At 33.0% G+C, this 18,189-nt stretch overlaps 2 protein-coding genes across 3 annotated transcripts in view; one reads left to right on the top strand and one right to left on the bottom strand.

Annotated features, from left to right (window-relative positions):
- The window catches only part of LOC107438520 (uncharacterized), a 121,440-nt gene that overhangs the window by 20,623 nt on the left and 82,628 nt on the right, over positions 1-18,189 (top strand). The gene's annotated exons all lie outside the window — the stretch shown is intronic.
- Positions 982-4,791, bottom strand: LOC147806049 (uncharacterized). The gene is made up of 2 exons (XM_087149512.1): positions 3,804-4,791; positions 982-3,563 (listed from the first exon to the last, which is right to left on the bottom strand). The coding sequence occupies exons 1-2, from the start codon at positions 4,789-4,791 to the stop codon at positions 982-984; spliced, it is 3,570 nt and encodes a 1,189-aa protein (XP_087005638.1).

Below are 18,189 nucleotides of genomic sequence, written 5' to 3'. Positions count from 1 at the left end.
GAATTTTCAGTGAATCGAAAAATCCATCCGGTTATTCTCAACAATTTCAAATAAGATGAGTAGGGGAGAGTGGTGTCAATTGTAACATTTTTTACTTAACTATTTTTAACTAACAAAAAATCCAATATATTATTAGTATTAATTGACAGACGAGTAAAGTAGACTATCCTCTACTAGAAAGGAAATTAAATACCTGATTTCAAATATTATTATATTAGTTATTAACAATTTTTGACAGTCGTGCACTTGTTACAATTGTCCCCACTTACGGGGTCAATTGCAACAGTTCATAAATTCAACTAAAACATAGTTAATTATACATATTATCATAGTTGTGATATATTTTATTATTGATCAAAACAGTAGTGATATTTTAGGAGTAAAAATAATAATGAGCAGAGACCTAAAGGGTTAAACTTTTAACTTTAAGGGGTTAAAAATTTTAATTTATGCTGTGAAAGGTGACAAATAAAATAATGCACATGCAACATTATATAAATGCTATAGGAAACTATCGGTGGTTCTTAAAGAGTTAAGTAATAGTTTGTAAACATAAGATTATTTATTTTCAGCTGTTACAATCGTCCCTTTACTTATTGTTACAATTGTCCCCAAGACGCCATTTCAGCTTCATTTGTTAAAAACAATGCTAGTTAATTAGCAAAACTAATCTTTTTTTTTTATTGAAATGTTAATTAAGGTGTCCACTTACATATTCGGTTACTAATTTTTATTTGTTTAAACAAAATTACTTTGTTACAATAAAATATTCTAATACCAAAAAAAGTACTTGCGTGACGTGAAAATATCTTTTGTGATGTAACTCTTTCAAAAGTGTATAAAAATGGTTGCCATCAGGGGTGTACATGTAGATTTGTTAAATACACCTTGTGCACCACCTAGGAACCAAATCTAGAACCCGACACTCGAAATTTTTGCTCTGTTACAATCGTACCCTGTTACAATTGACCCCACTCTCCCCTACTTGTTGTAAAATTTTTCACTCTCCTTTATGTTAGTAGCAGTAACTATAGTCTTTCTTTTTTCTGCATTGATTGTATCGATATTTGGCAATATTTCGCTCTTTGGCCACCTTTCTTCAGGTTCTTTTAGAAAATCAGGACCATTCCACCATTCAGACTGCAGAAGAGTTTTTGCTGAGCAACCACGTGATGGTAAATCAGCGATGTTTTTCTTTCCAGGAACAAATTTCCATGAATTCGGGCAAGATAATCTTCGGATTTCTCTGACTCTATTTTCCACATATGTACCCCATGGTAAGTCAGTTCTAATCCAATATAAGGTATCCATGGAGTCGCTCCAGTAGTGAGTTTCTACATCTTCGAGTTTCAGATCCTTTTTGACGGATTCTGCTAACCTTGCTCCAATGCAACATGCCAAAAGCTCTAGACGAGGGATAGTTATGTTCTTTAACGGAGCTACTCGGGATCGAGCCTGGACTAACTGACAGGTTACATCGCTCTCAACTTTAACTCTAAGGAAAACACAGGTGGCATAGGATTTTTTGCAAGCATTGCAGAAAACATGCAAGGATAAACTTCCTGAATGGAGTATGAACTCACTCAATCTTCGGGGTATTTTCACGTTTTGCAGTTCAAAAAGTTGATTTTTCCACTTATGAAACTCTTTAACAATATTATCAGGCAACTTACAGTCCCATGAAACTTTGATTTTCCAGCACTCTTGTAAAATTATCTTCGGAATCAAGGTTAATGGTGCAGTAAATCCAATTGGATCAAAAGGCTTGTGAGCTAATGAGAGAATACTTCGTTTCGTTACAGGTTCATCCTTAAATTCCAATTTTCTTAAATCACAAGTTAAAGTATCTTCTTCTGTATTCCATAGCAATCCTAGCACAGGTACTTCTTTTATATTCAAAGTTTCAAACGGAAATTCGTCTTTTTCAGCAATGCTAGTGGAATAGCTGTTGTTACACCATCCTCTAAGATCAAATTTGGCTGATGCGAGTAGTTTACAAGATTCATTTCGAAAATAGTCCAGTTCTTGAGGAGAATCGACACTGGTGACGCAGTTGTCCACATACATCGAGTTCTTTAGTTTAGTGGCTAGATCTTTAAGATGCGCAGGGGCTTGTTCTAAGTGATGGTCTAGAGTTGCAGCTAAAAGAAACGGGCTACAGTTTATCCCAAAAACAACCCTGCAATGACGATAAATGATCTCTTTTCTATGATCTCCTTCTTTCCACCATATGAAACGCAAATAGTCTCTGTCCCGCTCATGTAATGATATTTGCAAAAATGCTTTCCGAATATCAGCGATGACTCCTATTTTTCCAACCCTGAAGCGATTCAAAACTGAGGGAATTAATTCAATTAAATTAGGGCCTTTTTCAATACAGTCATTAATGGAAACAGAGTTTCGAGTGCGAGCTGAGCCGTCAAAAACGGGTCTACATTTCGTAGTAGATTGTTCTTTAAATACAGCCCTATGTGGTAAATAACTAACATTCGATGTTGAAGAGGCTTCAGGTTCGCCGACTCTCTCAATAATCCCTTCAGATTCCCATTCATCAAAAACCCTTTCATAATCTTTAAGTTTGTCAATTGATTTTAAAGATCTTATCGTGTTCTTTAATCTTTTTTCTGTCAAGGATTTATTATCGGCAAGAGGTATGTGTCCATCTAACCACGGAAGGCAAACTTTATACCTCCCGTCATGATCCATCGTTACAGTTTCTTTAAAGTGTTTTAGGGCAAGATCCTGTAATTCTTCTCTAGATCGTTTTTCACAAGGATCAACAATTCCCAATGTATCTAAATCCCATAAATCTGTGATTTTTGCATCATTAACATGAAGGGATAGAACCAAAAGCGAACTATCAAATTTATCATGATTGGTTGACTTTCCCATTACAGTCCACCCTAGATTGGTCTTTACTGCCACTAATCCACAAGAGAGATGTTCTATACGATCTGTTATAAGCTTTCTTGCAACGTCGGCCCCCAATAGTAAATGTATTTCGTTCAAATTCCTTTCATGTAAACATTCCTTACTTTTTGGGGAAATATCACTCAAAAATATACCCTTTGACTCTAGATCTTTTAGCAACTCAAAATTATTAGCCCTGGGAATATTCGCACAGATTTTCTTTTGATCCATAGCAACTAACTCACAACTATATTTTCTATCGATACTACTTAACTGCAAAGCGAATCGATTATGCAATTCTGTTGATTGAGATCCTCCAAAAAGTCCATGAGTAATTTCTTCTTCACCCAATTTTTCTAATCCCATTCTTTCAGCTACAAATTTACTAATGTAACTCTTTTGGCTGCCTGAATCATAAATTCCCCGGATAAAGTGTTCTTTACCTTTATTGTGTATACGTACAATCAATGTTTGCAAATATACAGTTTCAGATGATGTTTGATTCGTTAGTACATTATCTTCAGAATTAGGACTATTTTTATCTTTTATATCATGGTCAAATTTAGAAAAGCACAAGACAGTTTGATGTTTACCTTGGCATCTACTGCACACAACCTTAAAACGGCAAAAGCGTGCAATATGGCCTTTATTTTCTAAACATTTAAAACAAATCCCCTTCTTTAACAAAATATCTTTTTTCTCTTCAACGGATAACTTATTATTAGCATATTCACATACGGAACTCTCATGTTTTGAGGAGTCGCAAAAACCGCATAATTTTTTATTCATGTTTTCATTTATTTCAGAAGAGATTAATTCTGAAGCGGAAATGAATTTATTTTTATTTTCTGATTTATTATATTTGAATCGAGTATCGGGAATATTTTGCTTACGGCTGGTAGAAAATGATTCAGAGAAGCGGCGGGGTCGAAGGTCATCCGCTTGATTCATTATTGCAGATCGCTCTCTAGAATTTAACTCTTTGGAGAGAAAGCTCAAAAGTTCTTTTATATCTGATTCAGTTTCACTTTCACGTCTGTTATATTCTAAGACTAAATCAGGCTGTAAAATTTTAATGAGAATGGGGCATAAAACATTTCCGTAATTTTTACAGACTAATCCTAAAGATTCTAAACTTCTTATTTGTGTATTTATGTTATCATAAAATTTTCGGAAAGAAATTACATCTCGTGAGTTCTTTAATGGTTGCATATTTATGATATTATTCATGTGGGCGTTAATAAGAATATCTGTTCGAGCAAATCTTTCTTTTAATAATTTGACTGCCGTGTCATATGTTTCTTCAGAAATAGAAAAACCTTCTATTGTATTCAGAGCAGTTCCACCCAAATGAGCTTTTAAGTAATTAAACTTATCAATTTTATCAAGAGTGTCATTGTTATGAATGGCCGACTCAAAACTGTTCCAAAATGTCAGCCATTGTTTAAACTCGCCGTAAAATTTGGGAATGCTTAATTTTGGGAGTTTAATTCGAATACTTTCTTTTTGTTCACTTTTATAATTTGTAGACTCATCAAGTCCTAAAGACTCCTTATTTTTAGATTTTTCAATCGATATGGTTTCGTTTAATTCCTGAATTTTCTTGGTAGCGCGGAATTTACAACGAACAACTATTTCACTGTACTCTTCCGATTTCAAATATTCGTCTTCAAACTCTTCTGGTGTAAACAAAACTTCTAATTCTTTGTTAATCGATTCAAGTGATTCATTTTTGTTTAGAAGAAAATGCAAACACTCTTCTAAAACACTGATATCTGACACTTCTGTTTTAAGTTCAGTTTCTAATACATTCAGTGCTTTAGTAACAGACGATCTAAGCAAACCTCTTTTTTTCTTTAAAATTGTTACCCGTTCCTCCATTGTTTATTTTTTCAATTTAGTGACAATTTATATTTTTCAGTTCAATTGAATAAGTGTTCAAATTAAAAAAGTTAACTACGTCCCAGCAGGGGATGCCATATAACGAATACTAAGCAAAGACTTCTAAAGATTCAATATATATCAACAAGGAATCTTACCTTGTTTCGGCTTCTTGTTCTGCCTTCACCTAGTATTCTCTTCCAAAGGTCTTGGGCTGTAGATAACTAATACACTTAGGCTGAAAAATACTTCGCACAAAACGTTTAAGAATTAAATTTAATAATTAAGCATGATAAAAAAAAGGGAAAGCTATATACAGATGAAAAGAGTTGTACGTTGTTCATAACAAATTCTAAGCTATACCACGCTCGTGGAGAAAAAGTTCGTAATTGAATGTTTCTGTATTTGTCCGCTAGGGGGGGATCGCGGCATTCTCAACAATTGTGTTTGCTGGTTGGGCATGTGTCTTATTTACTTTCATAACATTTTCATTGTTGATTTTTCAATGCCGAAAATACAGTTATATACCGAAGATTTTTTTGTTGGTAATACGCTTAGTGTATAATTTCTTTTTAATAGTTGATCATATATTAGTAACTTTCTTTCTTTAAACATTAAATTTAACTGTGGTGAAAATAAAATGTGCTTAAAATAAATAAATAAATAGATAAAAAAAAATTAAATATTTTTTTTTTTTAATGAAGCTTTAAAAGTATTCTTTTTATTTTATAATTTCTTTACTTTCTTTGCAAAATTTTATTTTACTTAAAAAAAAAGAAAAAAAGAAAAGAGTCCGACTTGTGTGATAAGCCTCTTTTTTTGTGTGTATGTTTTGGATAAACGTAAAGCAGTTAATTCAAGGGGTGACAACCTTGTTATGTAGCTGATGAGTCAGTAAGCGTCGACGGCAAGAGATGAAATCAATTAAGGGGTCATTGAGGTGAACAATTAAGGAAAAAAATCGTTTACTACAAAAGTTCTCAGTGCTAAGTACTTAAATCTTTAATGAATTATTTAATAAGTCCGAACAAGAAATTTTTTATTTTAAGGATTTTTTAAAACTAGGAAAACAATTGGTGTTATTTATTGAACACGAATATTTGAAATCGTAATTTTCATAAATTGTTACTTGGGTGAAATGAAGTAAATAATGCCGAGAAACTGAAGCGGCGTAGATATTACTTGATTAAAAACTTCATTTGCTTCAAGAATATACAAAGTGGAAATAACAATCGGCTTGTTTAAAGTACTCAAAAACCGGCACTGTGGCCCTTGCTAGATCTCGGGGGGTTTAAAATAAGGGAAAAAGCTTAGTGCCAAATATTTTATTAGTACACATATAGCACACGGACAAACAAACATAAATTTAATTAATTAAGAAAAGAGAAATAAAAGGAAGGTCCATTCAGTTCGATGTCTGAGCATCCACTGCCTTGTACATGGTGGCGCTGTTGTAGCTTAGTTATGCGGTTGCTACAGTCTCCCCCTCTGGCTCCGACGACGTCCCGGCGAGGAGACAGAAAGAGCAACACTTGGGTTTGGATTTTGGGAAAGGGTATTAATTTGGGGTCTTTTTGGTCGACCTCGCTTACGAAGCGGATATATTGGCTGAGTGTCAGTATCAGGAGTTTGAACGTAAGGACTCAAGGAAGAGGTATGATAAGTTCCGACACAAACATTGGGTTCATTAGGAGTTGAAACTTCATAACTTGTTGGTGAACGTTGGGAAAGTATAATATAAGGACCGTCACGACGAGGTGCAAATTTAGCTGATTTTTTGTTTAGCTTTGTTACTTACAGGGTGTGAAGCAACCCACACGCGATCACCAGGTGCATATTGAGCAACTTGTCTTTTTCTTTTATCGGCATATATTTTTCTTCGATCTTGCTTCTTTTCAATAAAATCCTTAATTTGTGTCGAATATTTCGAAAATCTTTTTAAGTATGGTGTAATTTCTGCAACAAAATTGTCATTGTGAATAACTGGTCTAAGGTCATGTTTTATGTCATCGAGAGTTCGTAGTTCTCTGCCGAACTGCAGAAATGCTGCAGTTTGTCCTGTAGTTTCGCACTTTGTAGTATTAAGCGCAAAACGTATGATAGGAAGTTTCTCTGACCACATGGCATGATCATCACCCACAAGAATAGAAAGTCTGGGTTTCAAATCTCGATTCTTGCGTTCAACTGGATTGGCTTGTGGATAATATACAGGAGTTAGTATTTGTGTAATGTCAAGTAAATAACAAAGTTGTTGGAGTACGGCACTTACGAACTGAGTTCCATTATCACTAATAAGTCTACGGGGAAGGCCATAGCGTAGAAAAACTTCTTCTAAAAGTGTCATGGCACATTCTCGAGCAGTGGCAGATTTGAGAGAAAATAGTTCAACCCATTTTGTAGTTGGGTCTTCGATAATGAAAATCCATTTTTTACCGTCAGCGGTTTCAGGCAAGGGACCGAAAAGATCGATCGACAATGTTTCGAATCTTTGGGAATAAATTGGAGTTCTTAGAAGACCGGCTGGTTTTTGGTTACTTGGTTTGTATCTATTGCAATCTTTACAGTTTTTAACATAATCCGTGATGTACTTGCGCATTCCAGGAAAGTAATATCTGGTTGAAATTCTGTGAAATGTGCCCTCTGCACCATAGTGTCCTGCGGTTGGGGCATCATGATGTTCCTTCATCACTCTTTCTCGTTCGTGAATGGGGACGACTAACTGCGCTTCTTCTGAATCAGAATCTGGAGCGTAACGGTATAAGACACCTTGGTTCATGACATAACCTCTTTGAGTCCAATTTGCAAAATTTTCGTCTCTTGAACCACTTTCAAAGCTGTCTATTATTTTCTTCACATCTTCATCCTTCAACTGTTCTGCTCGAACATCACTGGCTCTTTTAGATGGTAAGTCCACGATGATTGTACAGATTTCACAGGTCGCTTTTTCATGCACACAATTAGGACGGGAAAGCATATCCGCAATGACATTCGCTTTACCAGGGATGTATTCAACTTTTAAGTTGTAGGATTGTAGCTGTAATGCCCATCTTGCAAGACGACCTGTAGGGGATTTAAGGCTCAGAAGCCATTTCAAGGGTTGGTGATCAGATGCCACAGTAACTTCCGCTCCTTCGATATATCCTCTAAACTTTTCGAGTGCCCAGACCACAGCAAGTGCTTCCCTTTCAGTTGTGGAATAATTTCGTTCTGCTGGGGTTAGCAAACGGCTTGCATACTCTAACGGATGCTCATCTGGACCGTGTCCCTGAAGAAGAACAGCACCTAATGCATAATTGGATGCATCGGATCGTATGACAAAAGGTTGTGACTCATCAAGTTGCTTGAGAACTGGTGGAGAAATTAAACATTTCTTAAGGAATTCAAATGCAGACTGTTCCTCTTTACCCCACTTCCACGTGGTCCGCTTTTTGGTAAGATTGCTCAAAGGACAAGAAATCGCAGCAAATTGAGGAATGAATCTTCGATACCAGCTGCATGTTTGCAAAAAGGATTGAATCTGTTTCACATTCTTTGGTGGCGGGATACTAGCAATGGCCTCAACTTTGGCAGGGTCTACTTCGATACCGGAGTTGGTAATATAATGTCCGAGGTATTTGACTTTGGAACAAGAGAAATTGCACTTTTCTCGGTTAGCATACAAGTTGAATTGTTGAAGACGTTCAAACACTAAACGTAGATCTTCGAGATGATCTTCAAGTGTGGGTGACATTACTATGATATCATCTAAATAAGCAAGGGTGTTTACCTTTAAGCCATTTCGAAAAATGTCCATAAGCCTCTGAAATGTTGCAGGGGCATTCTTTAGACCAAAGGGCATTCTTTTGAATCGGAAAACCCCAAACTGGCATACAAAGGCAGTTTTATCTTTGTCTGGTTGATGCATGTTTATCTGATAGTAACCGGAACTCAAGTCAATAGTTGACATGTATGATGTATGTTTGGCTTTATGGAGAAGGTCGTCCATACGAGGTAATGGGTATGGATCTGCTTTGGTGACCGCATTAAGCTTGCGGTAATCGATGCAGAAACGGAATTCTCCATTTGGTTTTGGAATGAGAACTGCAGGTGAGGCATATGGAGAGTCACATTCCTCGATAACTCCTGTAGCAAGGAGTTTTTCAATTTCTTTTCTTAAGATTTCTTTTCTGGCAGGAGAGAGTCTATAGGGTGTCGATGCAACTGGAGCTGCATTTCCTGTTTCGATTCGGTGTTCGATATATGGTGTAGCATCTCCCCCTGGACGGAAGATATGCTCGTAGTCATTCAATAAAGCATTGAGTCGTCTTCTCTGGTTAGAGTTAAGATTTTTCCCTTCATGTGGTTGAAGAAAAGTAGAATTCTTTGCCTTACTGGTCTCAACAGAGTCGGTACACTGTTCTGTAACCCCTGTTTGGAGTGGAAAACTTCCTGCTGGTATAGCGTTATTCGTAACTTCATAGAAATGGTCTTCAGCTTCTGGCAGACTTTTGCAGAGATTCGCAGGGGTAGCGTCATCCACAATTCCAGATGGATGATTTTTGACTTCCGGTTGAAGTACATCGGGATTTTCTGAAATATCGAGTTTCACAAATGGGAAAGTTTTATATGGCCTATTACTGAAGTACCACGAGTGTTGTTTGAGATTTAGAACAATTCCTGCTTTTTCTATAAAGTCAATTCCAAGCAGAGTATTATTTCTTTGGGCCTCCGGAATGGCGAAAATTGGCATTGAAAATCTTCTTCTTTCCAGATAGATATTTACATAGGTTTTGAAAACTTCCTTTTTTGGCTGGCTACCGTCGGCCAGAGTCATGGTAAGGTTTAACTTTTCGAAACGAGTCCCTTGTTCTCTAAGGAGGTGATAGAGGCTTTCACCAGCTATGGTATGAGTTGCAGCAGTATCTGCGTATGCTGTACCCCACATTCCATTGATGTTTACTTCGAGGATTGCCATCTGGCTGGATGTTAACAGACTGTTCAGCTGAATGCTATGGAAACGAGTTGAAATCTTCTTTTCAGTTTTAGGACAATTTGGACAGTTCGACTTGATAAATCCTGGCGTGCCACAATTATAGCAGTAAACAGAGGAGTGTTCTTCTTGCTTGGGCTTCTCGAATTTTCTGACCAAGACCTCTTTCTTCGCAGAGTTGAATCTGGGATAGTCTTCTCTTGCTTTTGTGAATGGTCTCTTAGTGGTAACCACTGGTCCTTCTCTTTTTGTTTTATGACGAAGATTGTCGTATGCGTCTAATTTTTCAACAAGTTCAATTGGCGAGATGATTTCACTCCAATCATCCAAAAAATGTTCCTTGAAGTCTGGTGGACATTTCTTTTTTATCTGATCAGTTATTATGAGTTCTTTTAGCTTTTCAAACGTATTAACTTTAACCTCCTTAATCCAATTTTCGAAATAGCTTCGAAGTTCAAAATAAAAATCATTCCATGTGCAATCAGGGTTTTTCTTATGAGTTGCAAATGACTGTCGAAAACGCTCGGCACTTAACTTGAATCTTTTCAGTAAGATATCTTTTATAAAGTTGTAATCTTGAGCTTTTTCATCTGGTTCTCGAGCGATGATCTTTGCAACGTCACTGGGCAGGACTCCTACCAAATATGCAACCCACTGATTTTCTGGAACTTTTAGAAACTTTAGTTGCCTTTCAAAGAGATTGAGAAACAATGACATGTCATCCTCTTTTGCATTAAAGTTGGGGATCAACTTTTTCAATTCAAGTTTTGGTGAATCGGCGTTCAGAACGGGTGATGCCGGTGAAAGTGAAGACAACTTTTGAGCTTCAAGTTGCAGCTTAAGAGTTTCAAGTTCATGAGCTCTTGCTTTTTCTATTCTCTCATCTTCAATTTCTTTTTCTTTGACGATTCGCTCCTGCTCCATTTCCCTTTGTTTAGAGATTTGAGCTTGCTCATTTGCCTTTTGTGTAGCGATATCTTGTAATTCAGATGCCTTTTCAAAGGAAATTCTCTCTTCTATTAAAGTGGTTAATAAATTTTTTGTTAACTCTTCGTCGTATCCCTCAGACTCGACAATTAAGTCCTTTAGTTGGATGACTTTTAGATTTTCACCTACATTCAAACCCAATTCTTGTGCCAATCGTCGTAAGTCTTCCTTTCGACCTTTCGCAAGGTAAGCCATTTTGTAGAATAGTTCGAAATTTTCGTAATAGTTGTAATGTCTATTAAAGTTTCATATTCTAAATAACAGTTTGTAAAAGTTCGTGTTTTTATAGTGTCCTATAAATCCTAATATAAGTACCACCTATTTATTTTAAAATCAGTTAAAATACCTCAAATTAAATTTACCTTCACTTCCAATTTGATATAGGAAATTTTAATATGAAAACATGTAATAAATTCACATTGTCTGAAGAGTTTTAAAATTGCAAAAATGTTTAAAAAATATTGTATTTACCACATAAAATACTACCACATAAAATATTCAATGATAGAAATAACTTACAACGATGAATTAAAATTCTATGATGAATAATATTATTCTAAAATGAATAACATTATTTTTAACTGTAGTAACAAATCAACCTTCACTTTTATGAACGAATACTGATTCAAGATAATTTATTATAAAATTATTCATTCTTAAACACAGAAAACACTACTATACGAAAATAAAACTAAAATAAAAGTTCTAATAATCTTCTTTAAAAGCTAAACAAGATTGCAAAATAATAAATCTCTATTCTGAAGATTCAAAAAAAAATAATCATTAAAAGAAGCAATAGAGAACATGGCTTGAAAACCAAATCATAATACTTCAACTGTTTTATAAAATTTATAACTTTTGAAACATACTACACTTACTTATTTTGTAAAAATTAAACAGTGTGTAAATATGTAAAATATCTTTGTTCAAAAAAATATAAAGTTCAATTTAATAGATGACACTAAATGTTTACATCATAACACGTATCTTTTTTTCTTATAATTATTAAATATAAGCACAAAAAAAATACAGAACTGATTTTTTCTTTTAATACTTTTGAGGAATCAAAATATCCAATTTATTTCAACAAATGTTACGAGAGCTTAGCATTAGTGACATCTTAAACCACCAAATAAAATAAAATAAAATACTCATTTTATAAACGTTCTATTGGGATAACATTTTTTCAAAACACATAAATAAGCTATTCTCATTTATCCATGAATTAAATAGTATTTTTAATCCACAACTTCCTGGTTGGAATGAATTACTAATATACTTTTTAAGAATGATTGCGTAGGCGATTGAAAGTGAAACTTTCTAACTTTACGTCGCCATCTTTAATAAACATTCAATAAATATAAAAATGTTTTATAAAACTAAATATTTGCTTTTATCACTTTCATGAAACAAAATAAATCAGTTGTTACCTAACTTAACTAAAATTATAGAATTCGGGGTGAATTCTTAAATACTTTTTATGATTAAAATAATGCACTTATATTCAGAAATACGTAAACAAATCTCAATCGTGCAAAAGCAACTGTGCAATAACAACAAAATAAAGCTCGGATGAGCTTTCGCAATTTACTATCTTATTTTTCTTCAAAGTAATACACATATTATAGAGCTTTGGATAAGCTCTTTAGAAAGTACTAAATATCAGGGTTGTAAAAAACCCGGGTTTTTGTAGAAAAACCCAACCCGGGTGGGTTTTTCTGGGTTTTATTGGGCTTTTCTGGGTTCTATTGGGCTTTTCTGGGTTTTTCATGTTTTTATGATAGGGTTTTCAAAAGAGAGGGCAGGGATAAGTACCTTATTTTAAAAAAACTTATTTTAATATTAATAATTAAGTTTAATTTATAAATTGACTTCATATAGATAATTAATATAAATAAATTGATGTGAAAGTCTGAAAAAAGTTTCTTCATATATCATGATACAAAATGTTATATGTACTCACATACGTCACACATTTGAAACTTATTTTAACACAGGATTACTTTTTTTTATATTTTAATCTTAAAAAATGTTAGGGGAAATTTTTTTATTTGCATAGAAAGCGAATCAATGGCCATACAGTCAAATCTAGCCAGCAAGGTGACTCTCCAGTCTCCAACACAATCAGTTTCTTCACTGTAGATTAATTATTTTTTAGGCTAGATTACATATATATTTCAATAGAATAGCTCTTTCATATAACAGGGGATGAAAAAAGAAATCAATCTTAGAAAAACCCGGTAAAACCCACTTTAGGGTGGGTTTTACCGGGTTTTTCAGAGTGGGTTATACCCAGTAAAACCCGGGCGGGTTTTATTGGGCAGGTGGGTTTTTTGCAACCCTGCTAAATATATATAATTCAAATAAGACATTAGTTTTTTGATAATCATCAACATAAGTTTCCCTTACGATAACATTGTATAAACACTCTTTTATGAAGAAAAATTCAATGCTTAAATATTGAGAATGCAGTTTCTAAGCTTTTGCACAATATATACACTTTAAAACATAACACTAATATTTTCATTAAGTTTCAATAGTTTGTAAATATTTAACTTAATATTTTACTGTAAAAAGTATACTTATCAACGGATGCGGGACTCCGTACAGTATCTTTATGAAAACCAGTACCACTGGTACATATCAAATCGTATGATTTCTTGCAGGAAAAGGATTTTCCAAAAACAATGATGAACGGGAAAGGGTTTCCCTGGTTTTCTACCTGAAAAATTATTGAGCAGACGCTCAGACTATTTCGAACAGAAGACGTTGGGCGCCAGTGTGGCCCTTGCTAGATCTCGGGGGGTTTAAAATAAGGGAAAAAGCTTAGTGCCAAATATTTTATTAGTACACATATAGCACACGGACAAACAAACATAAATTTAATTAATTAAGAAAAGAGAAATAAAAGGAAGGTCCATTCAGTTCGATGTCTGAGCATCCACTGCCTTGTACATGGTGGCGCTGTTGTAGCTTAGTTATGCGGTTGCTACAGCACTCATTTTCAAGACTTGTCAGACTTGAAGAAAAAGTTATTTGAAATATAAAATGTTTCATATATTTCTAATCATTTTTGTTTTTTCTCATTCACGTTTGGCAAATCTTGAAAAACGGCTCCTGTTTTTTGAGTGCTTGAAACACGTCGACTGTTATTTCCAATTTGTATATTTTTGAATGTTGCCTTGGAGTGTTGCTCATGTATTATTAACGTTACTTCATTTATTCATTAACAATGTTACTTCATTAACAAAATATAGAATTTTCAAAGTATAGATTTTAAAAAATGTTTTAATTTACAAAAAGCTTTTTGTTGCTGTTTCGACAAATATTTCAGCAATTTATTTTTTAAATCGTTTTTGCTGTTCATTTATGCATTTTAATTATGAAAGAAATTGTTGCCTGGCATGTCATTGTTTCTTAAAAACTCTTTAATTTCTCTTTTGTTGATCTTTTTAAAAAAAAGCATAAAATTAAACCTTTCTTTTTTAATTTTGATCTCATTCTCAAATTCTAATGCTTTATTATGAACTACTATGATGTGTTATTGGCCAAAAAGGAGAGTGGGGGGGGGATTCGCACCTTTGAAGCGGAGCCAATTTGATGTGGTTATTAATTATTTAAGATAGCTAATCACTGTGTCAAGTAAAATTTCCCTACACAAACAAGGGAATCTCCTTTGTTTTTAACTTTTTTTCCCCTCCTTACTTATAACTACCTCTACGCGCCCAAGTGACATTTTTGAATCAGATTCCTAGGCATTTTGCCCGCTTTCTCACCTATCTGTTGAACAATCGTGTTGTGACGGTTTTGCTGTGTGTCACTGTGTATGTTTTCTTTTTTAACGGTAAGATTAAGAAGGCAGTTGATCTTTATCTATTGGAAACAGCAAATGTGAAGTTTCAGGTAGCTTCAAAACATTCGTCCAAAATTTATTTGTTTTTCGATTTTTTTATTTTTTTATTATTTATTTTTCTCCTTATATATATGCAAAATACTGTTTTACTATTATAGCATTATTTGCCAATTTAAAAATTTCTAATTTTAAAATAATGTTTTCTAACTCTTAGCGGCATTTGATAACTTTGGACAAAATAAGCCATTCGCAAACCCTCTCCTATTTTAGGTGCTAGGTAATATTTGAACTACGTCATTTAAATAATTGTTTAAATATTTAATAATTTAACATATTTTAACTCCTTCTCATTTTTAATATTTTTTTTTACATTTAATGAATAATCAGAGGTCTGTTTTGAAGAAATTTGGGTCTGTTAACGGACCTTTCAGAAAATATCTTTTCATAAAAACGGACCCTTCACAAAACAATTTATCTTTTAATCGAACCCTTCACAAATTTGTTTATCTTCATTATTGTTTTGTTGATCGAATAAACCCTTCCCGGGGGGGGGGTGAAGAAAGACGGTTCCAGACAAACTAAGTTTCCCGAAGTTTAAATTCCAAATGTAGTATTCTAAGAAAATATTCCTACTTTTAAAAACATCGTGTGCGCATTCTTATTAATATTAAATCATATTTTTTTATAAATAAATAATTGATCAATTTATATTTATTCATAAAATTAATTAATTAAACATTATGCAAATAAAAATTAATTTCTGGCAATTTTTTAAATAAAATATTATAAGTTTAAAAATTGTTTAAGTTTACTTAATGCGTAACACATTAAAAGTGAGTATAGGCTAAATACCAAATATTTGTATGTTGTATCTCTAATTTAGTATCAGCAATTGCTGTTTATTTTTGAAAATTTAATTTTTTTAATTATAGTTTTACAGTGTTGAGCATAATCTTGTATCCATTTACAATTTAAAAACTCCTTGAATAAGTTTTTTGCAATAACCGGACCCTATTTGCACAAATTCACAAAAGAGGACCCTGGTTGAAAGAATGTGACTTAACGTTTATTTTATATATTCACAAATTACGCGTAATTTTTTCACAATTTTACAAAAACGGACCTTTCACAAAATGTCTGGACAGACCCCTGCTATTCAAAATTTCTCCTATTTTAAAATTATTGCTCTCTTCTTTTATATGTTGAATCGTAACTACTGTGAAGTGTACCATAACCCACGAAAATTAGTCCAAACCCCATACGCCTAATTATATTGTTACTATTGGCATTGAAGTTCATAACGTGGGATGTGTTGATCATTGTGCTTTATGCGGTCAAGGGGCAACAATCATTCTGCATGCACGAGCGATTGAACTACATCTCTGCTGCAGAAGTCAAGGACGGTCAAAGAACAGAATTCGTGATTTTTACTTGTTAAGATGTTTTTCTGCCCACTCCTTCTATTTTAAAATATTGAATAGGAAAAATTGTTGATGAATCAATGCCATCTGTTTTTTTATTATTTGCATTTCCCTGATGAGTCTGGTCGTGTACGTTTTCTTTCTTGGTTTGTTTCGATGAGAGCATTGTTATGTCATACGTTATTTTTAAGTCTACGTTTTCTTAAATTTATTTACTCGGTTTTTATAAGTGCATTAGACAAAGAGATTCCTCGCGTTCTTGAGTATCATATCCTGTTTTATCTTTTGTTGTTGTATTGCGAATCTGATTGTTTAATTTTCTTTAAAAAATATTGTATACATAAAATTAAGAGTATGAATATATTTTATTTATTTATTTATTATTTTTTTTTTGCTTTGCCTTTTCTATTTTTTTTTGAAACGTTTACCTGTGTTATTCAAGCTTGAATTTACTTGTTTAACATAAGACAAAAATATTGTAGTTGAAAATATGAATATTTATTTTTTATTTTTTGAAACATTGCGTTCTGTTTATTAAACCACATTTTATAGATTTAAGGATAAACATATCAAAACAATTAATTACAGCAACATTCATTAATAAAATTAATAATAAGAAAAAAGGCGATTTACTTATCCTCCACCTTATTTAAATAAGTTTACTGCCGCAGAGGTGCGCTCGTAGTGACCTTGTATAAGCTTGGGAGAGAAACTTAGTTTTTATCCCATGCTTTGAGCGAAAAAAAAAAAATTCACATTCTGTGAAATTTACAAACATTATTGCTGTACAGCAATTTTAACTCAGAAACTATATTGATATCTTATTTTTTTTCTTCTTCAAAAATGGTACTAAAAGTTCTGAAGTTTGAGAAAACGATTCTATTAAGTAAATTTTTACAGAATCGTTTTCTATTTTAAATTTTTGTTTTGGTATAAATAAGGCACTTGAAGTGTCTTTATTGCTGTTATAATTTTTTTTTAATTGATCGCTTAAGTTCATCGCTTAGAAAATGATAGTAAAATTTTTAGCATGTTACTTAAGGAAAATATAAAAAAAGATTTCCTTTCCCAAGACTTTAACTTAAATATGAGACAACAGCTTTTATTTAATCGTTTTCTCAAATGCAGTATAAATTGATATAAATATATTCGTCCAGACATAGAACTCAAACTATTTTACGAACGTTCACTAATAGCTCTGTCTCGTTATAATAACTTCTCCAATATTGATATCTTCTTAAAATTTCGTGCTCTGTTAGCTCAGTGACTGATTAAGTGCATTAAGAAAGTGCAAGTGTATTTTTTTATCTTGTTGTTCGTAATGAAAATGAATTTTCAGTCTCTGAATGTGCTCCGTGAAATTAATTTCCGTTGAGGAGTTCTTATTTTAGCTCCGTCGTGATAAGCATGAAAAAGAGCCGGTTTGTGTTACTTCATATCTTGAATAAATGCATTCATTCCATTTCTTTTGAAGAACAGCTAGTGTTCTTTCACTCATATGGTCGCTTTTTAATTTATTTTTTATTATGAATGCTTGGCTTTAAAATTATGTTTTACTATAAAATTGTATTTGCTTTGGTATTAAGTGAAATTAAAATATTGTTTTTGAAATAGATGTAGTGATACTATGATATTTAGAAAACAGAATTTGTGTTTTCAATTTAAATTATTAATAAAATACAACTGGACGGTTTTTTGTTTATTTTATAATAATTCATGATATTTATTGAAATATGAGAAATTTTCGTATTTAAATTTATTGAAAAAGGTTATAATGCGTCTGTTCTGCGACACGGTGCTTTTAAGCGCGCTTGAAGTTTCCTCAACGTTTGAGAAGTTAATCATTTAACGGCTAACGGTTTACTGGCTTAACGGTTGCGACATTTTTTAGTTTATGATAATTCTTTTATCAATATTGTAAATATTTCTTTCAGAAAATTAAACTACAATAAAAGAGTTAATCTTAATGAATAATAAAATGCAAGTCTTAATGAATAATAAAATGCAATTCACGTCTTAAACAAACTTAAGGAACATTCCTATTGTGTGTGGTTTAATTGTTCTAATTTTAATGCACCAATCAAATTATTAATTTCTAAGTGTATAATTTATATGAATTTTTATTTTGATGAAAAAGTGACAAATCTTTTGTCAGTGCAACGTTGGAA

The sequence above is a fragment of the Parasteatoda tepidariorum genome, chromosome 8 (assembly GCF_982258835.1).
Source record: "Parasteatoda tepidariorum strain Cologne lab strain chromosome 8, Ptep-v5.0, whole genome shotgun sequence".
NCBI lineage: Eukaryota > Metazoa > Arthropoda > Arachnida > Araneae > Theridiidae > Parasteatoda > Parasteatoda tepidariorum.
Note: the sequence above shows the minus strand (reverse complement) of the source record. Positions and strands in the feature narration are given on the sequence as shown.